The sequence below is a fragment of the Canis lupus genome, chromosome 36, assembly GCF_003254725.2.
Source record: "Canis lupus dingo isolate Sandy chromosome 36, ASM325472v2, whole genome shotgun sequence".
In the NCBI taxonomy this organism is placed as follows: domain Eukaryota; kingdom Metazoa; phylum Chordata; class Mammalia; order Carnivora; family Canidae; genus Canis; species Canis lupus.
This window is the reverse complement of record NC_064278.1, coordinates 21386076-21399418: the sequence shown is the minus strand read 5'-3', so window position 1 is coordinate 21399418 and position 13343 is coordinate 21386076. Positions and strand designations below refer to the sequence as shown.

Below are 13343 nucleotides of genomic sequence, written 5' to 3'. Positions count from 1 at the left end.
CTTGGTTTTTTAAATTTACTTTTATTCTTATTTCTTTTTTTACATAGGCTCCACGCCCAGCATGAAGCCCAACATAAGGCTTGAACTCATGAGCCTAAGATCAAGACCTGAGCTAAGGGGATCCCTGGGTGACTCAGCAGTTTAGCGCCAGCCTTCAGCCCAGGGAATGATCCTGGAGTCCCGGGTCCGGATTGAGTTCTGCATCAGGCTCCCTGCATGGAGCCTGCTTCTCCCTCTGCCTGTGTCTCTGCCTCTCTCATGAATAAATAAATAAAATCTTAAAAAAAAAAAAAAAAACGACCTGAGCTAAGATCAAGAGTTGGACACTTAACCGACTGAGCCAGCCAGGTGCTCCAGGTTTATCAACTTCCAATAAGACATATAAAACCTGATTAGACGAAGTTTCTTTTCTTAATACAATAAATAAAATATATAACATACATATTTATATGTTTTGGGTTAAGCACACCAGTAATATATAAGAAAGAATTCAGAGCCCATCTGTTATTATTAGAAAAACAAACTTTTTTCAAAGACTTTATTTTTAAGTAACGTTAAGACACAAAGTGGGGCTCAAACTCCCAACCCTAAGATTAAGTCACATACTCTACCGACTGAGCCAGCCAGGCACATCCCTCCCCTACAAAAAAACAATTTTTAAATTCCTAACAACTTATAATTTCCATCTCCTACTGCCACCTAGATTCTATTACTCCTATAACTATAGCAAGTGTTATTAATGAAAACAACCAGCATAGGCACACATAGATCAGGAAATGGGGGGGGGTGTCACATATTATGTTTAGTACAATAAGTCTGTAGCAGGGGACACCTGGGTGGCTCAACAGGTGAGCATCTGCCTTTGGCTCAGGGCATGATCCTGGAGTCCTGGGTTTCGAGTCCCACGTCCGGCTTCCTGCCTGGAGCCTGCTTCTCCCTTTGCCTGTGTCTCTGCTTCTCTCTCTGTGCCTCTTATGAATAAATAAATAAAATCTTAAAAAAAAAATAAAATAAAATTTGTAGTGGAATTCAATCTATGAATTTCTAAATACAATAAATATGCAGGCCTTGATAAAAATCTTGGTTTGAAAAGAGTATCCACAAAACACATCTTGGGTATAACTGAAATAATCTGATTGTAAAATGAATATTGTATATCATTAAGAAATTACTGCTGATTTTCTTAGACATGATAATAGTATTTGGCTATGAAGAAAAACACCTTTATTCCTACATGTATGTATAAATATTTAGAGGTTGAGTGCCATGATGTCTGCAAATTAATTTTAAATGGCCCAGAAAACCTATACACAGCAAAAAGTCAATGGTTGAATATATTAGACAGATATATAGGTGATTACTATCATTCTTTTAAAGTTTCTGTATGCGGGCAGCCCGGGTGGCTCAGAGGTTTGGTGCTGCCTTCGGCCCAGGGTATGATCCTGAAGACCTGGGATCGAGTCCCATGTCGGGCTCCCTGCATGGAGCCTGCTTCTCCCTCTGCCTTGTGTCTCTGCCTCTCTCTGTGTGTCTCTCATGAATGAATAAGTAAAATCATTTTTAAAAAATAAACAAATAAATAAAAAATAAAGTTTCTGCATGCTTAAAGCTTTCAAATTAAAAGATTGGAAAAATAAGTAAGAAAGCTTCAGGGCACTTGGTACATGTAACAACTGATATTCAATAATACCGAACATGATTTTAACTTGACAGCTGAGTCACATAACTAGTGAGTCATGTTCTGCTCCTATTTATACTACCTGAGGTAGAGTAGATGGCTACAGACATTTATTACAAAAGAATAAAAAGCTAGTTTATTGTATCTATGTAATAAATACTAGTTTTCAATACTATTGTTTTAATTATCAAAATCAAAACAACAGCTTTATTAAGTCCATTTTAATAGTGTCATTTTTTTTAAGTTGGTAAATGAGTTTTTAGTTATCATCACAAGTAAATTCCATAAGCAAATTCCCATTCTCTCTCTCATAAAGTAAACTCTCAAATTAAAAAACAGCATCTAGATTGCTTTATGATTCTCTGGCAATTGATAATTTGTAAATGTACATCATTCTAAAAATACAAATCAAGAAAAGTCTCTTAGTGTTTTATATGAAAACTTGCCACTATAACTAATTAAATTCCTATAATCAAAAAACCAAAATAATATTACTATTTTTAAAAAACAACAACATTCAATCTAGGTAACTCTACCTATGGTTAAGATCAGGTTGTTTCAACTGCTATAAAACCTCATTTGAAAAACCTAAAAATATTTCCTTTAAAAATCAGAGACATCACAAATTCTGAGAATTAGAGCTCTAAATTCATTTCCACACTATTCAATTATGCTGAGTATTCCACAGACGAGAAAAGGGTGACAGGGGTCCTTGAGTTAAAGTGACCCCTGGTGGTATGTGATCAGAACTAATCTGAGAGGGAATAGTTCTACCAAGTAATTTTATTGGTGGGTTAATAATACACATGCAGGGAATTTAAGGAACACTCAAAATTTGCTTACCCAAACTAGAGGTAATGAAATAATTTATTTACTTCCTACTATGATAAATCTACCTTTACTAGAATCTCTCATGTCATTAGACTTGTACCCAAGTATACTTTATACTTAGTAAATAGTCTGAAAAGAGGTGAGAAATTCATTATGGAAAATAAGGAAATATCATTTATCTTTGTTTTATCTGAGCAAAGAAGAAATAAATAGCCACACTGACCTCAGAGTACAAGTATAAATTTGCCAAGTCAAATTGCTGGCAATTTCTTCCCTTTAATGATGCTACAAATAGGAATTTTCTTGAACATATAAACTGAAAAACAAAAGCCACCACTCTGATTCATCTTAATTACTGAGAATTCCCTATACTAACTTAAAAAGCAACAGATTTCTCAATCCAAAGATTTTCTCCAAAAGATAGTATCTATAAGAAACCCATCAAAAAAAAAAAAAAAAAAGAAACCCATCAAAAGATTTCTGCAAAATTTGTTTTTATGGAACTAAGTCATATCTCTTTCTTATCACAGGAAAATCAGAACTTGCAATGCAGACTGATACATTATTTGTGAAGGTATCTTAGTTTACTAGTTATTGGCAAATCAATATTAAAATATCTCAAATGTCAGCATTTCTACTATTCCAATTTCATAGAGATAAAATATAAAATATAAGCACTGAATGGTAGTCCTATATTTCTGGTACTTTGGTTAACATATGAATCCTCTTTGAATTGAAAAGGCTTTTTTATTCAAGAAGTAAATCAATCATTCTGTGTAGACTCTAGAACAGCCCAAATTCCTGAGCCTTGAGTTTATTTTGAAGACAGTCTAGCAATCTCATACTATATCAGAAGCCAAAGCTCCAATACCAAACTGCTTGTACCTAGTCATACAAAAATTTAAACACCTAAAATTTATCATGATATATACCATCTGAGGTGATTACTGTAAGAAACCATGTCTATTTAACTTACACAATATCCAATGGATTTGTTGGATATAAAGTTAAGAGCACACTATCTCACATACAAATACATACAAAAAATAAATTGATAAATAAGTTCAAAAAAGGTATGTGAAGAGAATTCTGCTAACTGCAATTTCTAGACAGAAAAATTTAAAATGTAGACAAGTAACTGGTTCTTCCTCAGAGCTGATACCACAGATGAAATCAGACAGTATTTAAGGCTATTGGTATAACTGATTAGCCCTACTGGAAGCGACACACTTGCTTCCAGCTAGGAGTCTACATTATAGACAAGAGAATTCTCTCTTGGTTTTAAAGAATGAAACAATACATATTATAGAGTAGATATTTCCTTCCGTTTATATTAAGAGAAGAGCCAAAAGTTAATGCCAAACAGTCTCTGGTTCATCATTCTCATTTTTCATTTTATAAAGGTGTAATGACTTTTGCTGAGTAGCTCCTAGTTGAGACCATGTCTTGTAACTGTCCTCAAGTTTAATATACTCTGCTGGGTCCCAGAGTACAGAATCCAATTAATCAAACATTTGGCTAGGTTATTTTCTCTGCTTCAGAGGGAGAAAAGAGCGCACACGCGCGCACACACACACACACACACACAAACACACTCATTTAAAATAATGATTCTATTTCCATATGTAACAAATTGTTTCCAAGAATTACCATTGAATACAAAGAAGTTTTAATTATTTGATAATATAAGTGCTAAACCTAACTTCTCTTAATTTATTTCAACCCTTCCAGGGTATATCAAGCTTAAGACAGAACAATTCAGAAGAAACAGGAACTTTGTTTTTCTTTCCAAATTAAGGTCTAACCTCTAAAATAAAAAACTCTTGTTATCAATTTAAAATTGCTTAAAATAAAAGTGATAGTAGATATAATGGGCCACCCCTTGTCAAAAGGTAGGTAGAAAAAAGATGCCTGTTAATCTATAATTCTAAAACCCTCATTTTAATACTGAGACAGTTTTCAGAGGAATGCACACTGCTCTGTACCACACTTACAGTGTTTTCTGTTAATGAAAAAATGGCCCTCCCTCAATACCATAGGGCAACTCGTAAATTTTACTGGGAAGCGGAAGGGGAGACCCCAGCCTTCAAAAATTGCTTTTGCGCTTATTTTCAGACTTTTTTCCTTATAACTTTATAAAAATCTCACTGCCTTCTTTAAACGAACAATAAGAGAATAATAAAATACACCTGAAACTGCTATTCTGGTTAAAAAACACTATTTCCCCTCTCCTTAGAGGTTACTGCAGGAAATCTATTTTCTCAGAAAGTCTTAAAAATCACTTACTTACCCATCTACTAAGTTGGAAATTATACTGGACTGCCATTTATAAGATAGAACCACATTAATCTTCCACTAAATCTTCCTTTCTAGCCTCTCACCAGGCTGTGAAGTATTGAAAGAGGACAATCCTCACATGGACAAAGATTAGATGATAGACCTTAGTAGATAGAATCCTTCTGCTGTCAGTATAAAGTTGCTTAATTTATTTCCTTCAGTAGGAATAGTGATGAAAATATACAAAGAGCCCACTTTGCTACTTGTAAACAAGCATGTAAACAAGACTTGTAAACAAGCATCCAAAATACAGTTTCCCATTTCAAAGGCAACCTGATTCTGAAAATATCACAAAAATGGAAGTGCTCTGAAATGACAGTGAGAAATTACAAGCAGCCAACTCATTATTCAATCAAGAATTTGGCACAATCATAAACCACGTACCATCTATTTTAATGGATCTTAATTCTCCTGCTATCAGCTGAAATTCCAAATTGCAAATTGAACAACTAGTGCCAAAATCTGATCATTTTCTCAATTTCTCTGCCTGAGAATACTGTTGCAAAGCAGGGCAGCACACACAGTTCTATTCTTGACCTATGAGTTTTGTACATTCTGTAAACTAATATGTAAATGTCCCTAAACCATAATACAAGCATTTATCCATTTCCAGGGAAGGTAAGCGTTAATGCTTATGTATCTGTGCCAAAGTAACATATGTATGTTCCCCAAAGAGAGTATTTCCAAATTACGGTACCTAATCTAATTGTTTCATTCATACAAACAATACATGAGAATAAAATATTATCTGTCTAGGATTTTTAATCAGTTTCAAGCAAGGCAAGCTTCCTAGTTGCATGGTATGTATATCTTTTAAAATTGTCTATTACTTTAATAACCAAGTTATTAAAACTACAGATTAGAAAGGAGCTTTCTTTTGATGTCTTTAACCACAGGGTGATACTTTCTATCAACCATCACCTATGTTTATGCCAAACCATATATCCAATACAGTTCTGTATCAATTTAGATTATGGTCACTGGTGAATATCCAAAGAATTTTTTAAAACGAATAAAGGGGCAATTTTTACTGACTTATGCAAAGATGAAGGAAAATTTCACCCCCTGCTTTTCATTAGCACAAGTAATTTTTCTCTGTTATTTTCTACCAGGGGCATATTAAATTGTACCCAAAACCACATCAGATTATAGAAACTATGTTTAAATCCAACATTTCAATAAAATTATAAATTTAGGATTTTAATACATTTGTACATCATTTGTCATTAATTAAACCTAAGATATATTTACATATTTGCAATATGGAAAAGCAGGAAAGCACAAAATAGGTCTACCTCTACTTCAAAGATCATGTTATAACAACACTTTTTAGCAAGTCTAATGAAATCTGTGTTCTAGAGTGGAGATCTTGTGAAGGGGCAGATTTGGCCAACATAGGTTGAATGCAACCTCAATGAGATCTTTCGTTGGAAATATATATAAATCAGATAGTTTTATAAATTCCGTAATTATTTTTTTAAAAAAATCTAATTTGGCATTCCTGCTTATTTTGCCATAAAAAAAACAAGACAACAATGGTCAATTAAAAAGATGTCACTCAAAACTTGAACAAGAGAGATAATGTGAACTTATTTTTTATTATAAGCTTTCTTGGGAGGCAAATAATCAAGCTTGAAAATCAAGAAAGCAAATAAAAGTAACACAAAGAATAAATTATAATACAAAGTGAAAAGACACCAAAAAAAAATGATTGAAATTAATATGAAAATATAACTATGGAAAATGGTTTGTTCTGATTTTTAATTGGTGAACTTAGTTACTTTCTAAACAAAACAAAATAAAAACAAAGAACATAAAAATCTAGCTTTCTATTCTTCTGGGTTTTAATTAATTCACAGGTAAAACCATAACGCTTTGCAAGTAGTTCCTTTATTCTTTAACAACTGAGCTATCTTAAATTTGAAATTATTTTCCTTTGCCTCTAAGTGTGGAAAGTTTTAGTAACAAGTATCAAAACACACTTGAACTTCACTGCTCAGTACTTAGCTATTATGTTAGAATAACAAATATTTACTCCTAAAGCTTATCTCCACTCTCCCTTTATTCAATAATCCTTTTAAATATTATAATCATTTAATATTACATTAATTATACATAATATACTAATATTTAGTAATATATATGTTTATATATTTACTATTAAAAATTTTAAATATTACACCATCTCATTTTAGCAAATATAGCAGAACACTAACTATATATTCTAGCTCCTTAACCATAACATAATATTCCCAAATTCTAGGAATTAGGAGCTCTTCTTGTAAAAATTTCAACTATTAACATTTGCTTTTGCTTTAACACCACCAAAGTAACCTACCACAAGTTCAAGAATGTTCAGTCCAGAACTATACTTCTTTATTTAAACTCTTCCCTAACCCAGCAGTAAGACAGTCAAGATTAAGGGGCCTATGGCTAAAAGTACTGACAAAGGAAGCAATACAACTGATAAGTAACGGAAGCTATCTGGAAATTACAAAAATCGTCTTTGTCAACACCGAGATTAGGTGACCATATAGCTGAACTTCCTGCAGATGGAAAACTGACAGAAAAAAAATGAATGTCTCAGAAGCAAAACTAAGTGTATGAAATCAAGAACACTGGAAATGGTAAATATGTGAGTAAATGTAAAATATTTCTGCTTATTTTAAGTTTCTTTAAGACATTTATAGTGGTTGTCTTGGGATGGTGGGAAGATAAGACTCTTGACCACTTTCCATTTCAATACCTTAAAAAGTCCACAATGAATACGGAGTATTTGATGGATACCATTCCTTTCGCCTCATCAGATCCTCCCTTCACTCTGTTCATGATACCTGGATGCTGACCTATATGGGTCACATCAGAAAGTTCCCTTGCCCTCAAGATTCTAGTTGCATATAGCTGATGAAGTACAAAAGAACTCTAGGAGTTTGGAGAAAGCAAGAAGAAATAGGCTAGAGTGTATTCCCTTGATATCCTTCCTGCTGGGAAATATTGAAATAAAAAATTTTTAAAAAACAAATGTAGTTCAAACAATGAACCAAATTCCTAAAGAAATGGAAGAATTTCTACACTGATAAACAGAACATAGAAATAAAATTATGTGGCATTATCTGGTCTTTTAAAAATTCTTGATATCTTTTTTTTTTTAAGAAGGGAAGAGAAAATGGGAATTCCTCTTAACTTAGAGATAAATATATTATGTTATATTATGCTGTATTATGTTATTTAATTTAAGCTATAGCTTAGGTAATATTATAAAACAAAGTAGGGCCTGGTAGTAACACATTCTAAGAATTGATAGAGTCTGATTACCTATACTTAACTTCTATATTTTTTGGATCCCTGACATTCAGCCATTTATTTTAATTTCAATAAATGTCTTAGTTTAAGGAAAATTATATATTACTTCAAATTAATCACAAAATATCTTACCTAAAAATAATTTAACAAACATAACATTCATTAAAGGCGGAGTCATTCAAAGCCATCAACCCAAGTACATATCTTACCTTGGCTTAAAATCACACAGCACTCTTTAAACCAAGAAATAACGAAATAGCAACTGCACTTACAGGGATGATTTTACATTACCTTTTCATATAGAACTGGTTAAAAACCACATATATAACACAACTAAATATGAAGATTATATGTGACATATCAAAATCAATTACGCAGTAGAATTTTAAAAATAGAAATATCGATGGGTGGGTTTTTGTTGTTTTGATTTTTTTTTTACCTGTTTTGCAATTTCTCTTAAACAGGCTACTCCTTGTTCAAAATTAGGGAAAGCTACTGAGCCATACTTTTGGTATTCAGGGATTGGTCTGATTTTTATTGTAGCTTCTGTTATCACACCAAGAGTTCCTGAAAAAGAAGGGGGAATAATCCAATATATCACATGCCAATTTTCTAAATCATATTTAAATCTATTTTATCTATTTATTCTATTAATTTATTCTATTCATATTTAAATCTATTTAATCTATTCTATGTGGGGAATAATGGCTACTCAAGTCTTTTTAGAAAAACAACTAAACAAATTTTGTACTTTCTAAAAATTTTTTGGAATACATTATTCTTATGTTATGTATAAATACTTTAAAACATTTTTAAGGTAACCTTCCTCCAAGAAGGTTACTTTTAAATCATTTTAAAAGTATTATAACATATTAAACGAAAAAAATGTGAAAAACAACAAGTTTGTATATCTCATACATTCAGACAAAAGTATATTCTGGTATTTGTGCCTACTTTTACTGTGAGAAAAACAGGTGGGGCAAAAAGAAACTTCTATGAGAATTTAAAATGACAGAAAAAAAATAGAGGGACTGTTATTACCTTGCCTCTTTCCTAAGAATTCATAAAATGACAATGGCAATACTGAGATGCCCTTGTAAGACACAAAACCCTCTAGATGTTAGAGACAAAATAGTTACCATAAATATCTAGCACAAGAGAACCACCAATGAAACAAATGCTCTTTCCTTGATTATGCAGAGGAGGGACAAATCAAAGAGTTGAAAAAAGCAAGTTATATAAACTATATTCTATGAGATCTAAATAACTATGCTAAAATATTTGAAGAGACATGGTTAAAAATGATTATATTCATGAAGCCAAGCTTTTCAAATCAGTGATTTCTGAAGTACAAATGGTAGAAATTATTAATACTATTGGTAAATTTTCTGAGAATCATGAATAAAAAATAAAGGAAATCTTTGAATTGCAGAACTTAAATAATACTAGAACACTAGAAATAAATAAAAAGTATCACAAAAATCAATGCTTCCAGTATATTTATAATACACCCAAAATGTCAATATAAAATATAAGACTGAAAACTAAGAAGTCACAAAAAGTAAATTATATTAGATCACAATATATTATCACACATACAAATGATTGTCTATTGAGATATCAAATATGACCCTATTATAATTTGTAAAATCACAAAAACTCTAAGTCTGGCTTGATTACTATTTAAATAAAAAGTAAATATATCTTGTGAATTTTAAAAGGAAACAAAAAGGACTAAGCTTTATCTTTTATTTTAGCATCTTTACTGAGATATAATTCATAAACCATAAAATTCATCCATTTAAAGTGTAAAACTCAATAGTTTTTAGTATATCCACATATATATGCAATTATCATTAAAAATCTAAGATTAGAGGGCACCTGGGTGGTTAGTTAAACATCCAATTCTTGATTTCAGCTCAGGTCACAATCTCAGGGTCGTGGGATAAAGCCCCACATCAGGCACTGTTCTCAGTGCAAAGTCTGTCTGTCTCCCTCTGCTCCTTCCCCATCCCCTCCCAAATAAACAAAATCTTTTTTTAAAAAAATCTAAGTCTAGAACACTTTTATCACCTCCAAAAAAGAAACTGCACCCATAAAACAGCATTCCCCATTTCCCCACCACACATACACTTCAGCCCTAGACAACCACTAATCTATTAATAGTTCTATAAATTTGCCTATTCTGGAAATGTCATATAAATGGAATTTTATAATACGTGGTCTTTTGTGACTGGCTTCTTTCACTTAGATAATGTTTTCAAGGTTTATCCCTGTTATGGCATGTATTAGTACATCATTCCTTTTTAATTGTGGACTATTTTGTGTATAACTTATTTTGTTTATCCATTCGTTAGGTGATGGACATTTGGATTTCCCCATTTGCTTAAAACTAGATTACCAGTTTAATATAAAACGATACTACTCAGGCAGAGCCATGATGGAAAAAAAAAAAAAAAAGATGCATAAGAGCAAAGTACGAAGGAAGGGGCTCAGAGTTTCCAAGCCCTTTCCAAATGCACCACCCTCCCAAGAACCTCCATGCGTTCACCACTCTGGAAGCTCTCTGAAATCTGCATTTTAGTGATTTTCATGGAGGCTTCACTACACAGGCATGATTGATTACACCACTAATTTAAGGTCTAGTTCCTCTCCTCTCCCTAGAGCTGAAAGTTCCAAAGGTTTCCACCTTTTGGCTACTGTATATGAATAATGCTACTGCGAATATACATACAAATTTACATACATATTTTTGTGTGGATGTGTATTTTCCTTTCTCTGGAATATATACATGAAGATTTTTTTAATTTCAGAAAAACCTTTGATCCTATTCTACATAACCCTGCCTTCAGCTACCTTTTCCTAAAGCAACATTCCAGGCAAGTACTACCCAGAGGTTGGGGGGAGAATGGGGAGGAGGTTAGTTCACTTCTTTTACCTATCCTTAGCTGGTGGGACAGAGCTCTACTTGAAGTGACTCACTAATACTGAAGTCCCAACTGCTCTTAGCCTGGCCTGTAAAGAGAGGGTATCTTGTCAGGAGAAGGAAACCAAGATCTGTTTTCTTTCTCCCTTTTCCCTAGCACTAAGCTACTGGAGTAGGGCTATCCTCAGAGAAAAGCATGCCACTGCTCCCCTCCGAAGCCATAGCTCAGAGACACAGAGGCTCAGAAACTTATTCTCAAGGGGCTGAGGGGGAGGAGGAAAGGGAACACAAGTCAAAAAACAGCTCCTCATATCTTTCCAAAAAAAAATTACTTTGTTTGCAACAAACAGAGCATGGAGCCTAAGAACACTCTCAAGACAGTGGAGGATGTGGTAAAAGGCAACTGGGAGGACACAGGTAAATTTATTGGAGACAAAGACAACATGGTAGGCCTGCTAGTTTCCCTGTATGGAAATAGTGCAGAGGACTTCAACTATGCTCAGAAAAGAATCTCAAACACTAACCTCAGGAACTATCCCTTCTAAAAGATATACTTTAAAATGGGTGAATTTTATGGTATGTGAATTAGATTTCAATAAAGCTATTAAAAAATATTGTAAGTTAACTAATTCTCCAAATGAATTACAAATGAACCTTCCGAGTTATTTTCTTTAAGGAGCTAACAGTTATACATTTTACTAATAGGAACAAAATTTTTAAAGGTATCTTAGACTATAAAGAGTCTAAAAGAACTTCTAAACCTTTTTCAGAGAAAGGCAAAAGGTTGACAGGTAAATTATAATGTCTTCTCATCCACCAGAACAGAATTATCTATCACACTTGTTCTTTCCTATAAATACAAGTTGTATCACTTTAATTTTTTAAGTCGCTAATATTCCTGCCACTATACTGACACCATCACTAAACTTACTTGTAATTCTTTTTTTATTATTATTTTTTTATTTCCTTATTCTTGAGAGACACAGAGAAAGGCAGAGACATAAGTGGAGGGAGAAGCAGGCTCCCTGTAGGGAGCCCTATGGGAGACTTGAGGCCAGGAACCCAGGATCACATCCCAAACCAAAGGTAGATGTTCAACCACTGAGCCACCCAGGTGCCCCTTATTTGTAATTCTTTCGACTCTTTTCAACATTTTTAGAAGCTCTCAGTAACCCTGGAATTTAAAAGTTGTTTCTTCAAATAAATTGAAAATTGACAGGCATATACTCCTAACCACAGGAATCATCTTCTCTATTTACTCTACTCTGACCACAAATTACAGAAACCTTTAATACCTGATGAAACTCAAAAGTCACCAGATCAAAATTCATTAAGGAAAAGGTCAGTATAAGCTGTGACTGCAGAGAGGAATACTTTTCTACTTAAAACTAAACTCCAAGTTCCCAGGTTTTTGTGAAATCTTTCCTTTTATGAGAAATGGAGACATTCAAAAATATTTCTTTGAATTATAGTATATAATATCATCTAACTATAACTTAAATATAATCCAGGAAAAAGATGGAAACCATTTAAATGCCAATCAATGAGGATCTGGTTAAATACATCAGTGTACATTCAGTAAGTGTCAAAAAGAATGAAGTGGCTCTAAATGTAATGATACAGAGTAAGCTTTATAAAAGTGTAAAGCAAATAATAACCTCCCACTTGTGCTTTTAAAACTGCATACATATATGCTTAAATAATAGCAATAAGTGTTTACTCTGAACAAAGGAAATGATTGGAAGACAGGGATAGAAGGCATATTTTCCTTAAACATACTTCAGTACCTTTGGAATCATGTATATTTGTCCATATTTCAATTTTGTATATGTAATTACTTATTCAAAAGTTGAGTTTTAAAAATACAAATATCTTTACATTAGCAAACTTCCTTTAAAATTCTAATTCTAGGGATCCCTGGGTGGCGCAGCGGTTTGGCGCCTGCCTTTGGCCCAGGGCGTGATCCTGGAGACCCGGGATCGAATCCCACATCGGGCTCCCGGTGCATGGAGCCTGCTTCTCCCTCTGCCTGTGTCTCTGCCTCTCTCTCTCTCTGTATCTGTCATAAATAAATAAAATATTTAAAAAAAAATAAAAAATAAAATAAAATAAAATAAAATTCTAATTCTACATCAAAATTCTAAGGTACCAGCAAAAAGTGTCCATGTCTTAAACTTCTACCTATCTGCATTGCCTCCTATGTAGAGCAGGCACTCTAAAGTAGTAAAGCCCACCATTACGAGTGACATCAAAAATGAAAATAAAATT

The 13343-nt window shown here is 33.0% G+C and overlaps 1 protein-coding gene and 1 long non-coding RNA gene across 4 annotated transcripts in view; one reads left to right on the top strand and one right to left on the bottom strand.

The window, feature by feature from the left end:
* The window catches only part of LOC112668173 (uncharacterized), an 83416-nt gene extending 83083 nt beyond the window's left edge, over nt 1–333 (top strand). The window contains exon 5 of the long non-coding RNA XR_004803107.2: nt 48–333. This is a non-coding gene — a long non-coding RNA (uncharacterized LOC112668173). The remainder of the gene's footprint in view (nt 1–47) is intronic.
* AGPS (alkylglycerone phosphate synthase) overlaps nt 1–13343 on the bottom strand; it is a 134196-nt gene that overhangs the window by 49583 nt on the left and 71270 nt on the right. For all 3 annotated transcript variants that reach the window (XM_035698686.2, XM_049106174.1, XM_035698681.2), the window contains exon 11: nt 8589–8716. In XM_035698686.2, coding sequence (XP_035554579.1) covers nt 8589–8716 — 128 coding nt within the window. The remainder of the gene's footprint in view (nt 1–8588; nt 8717–13343) is intronic.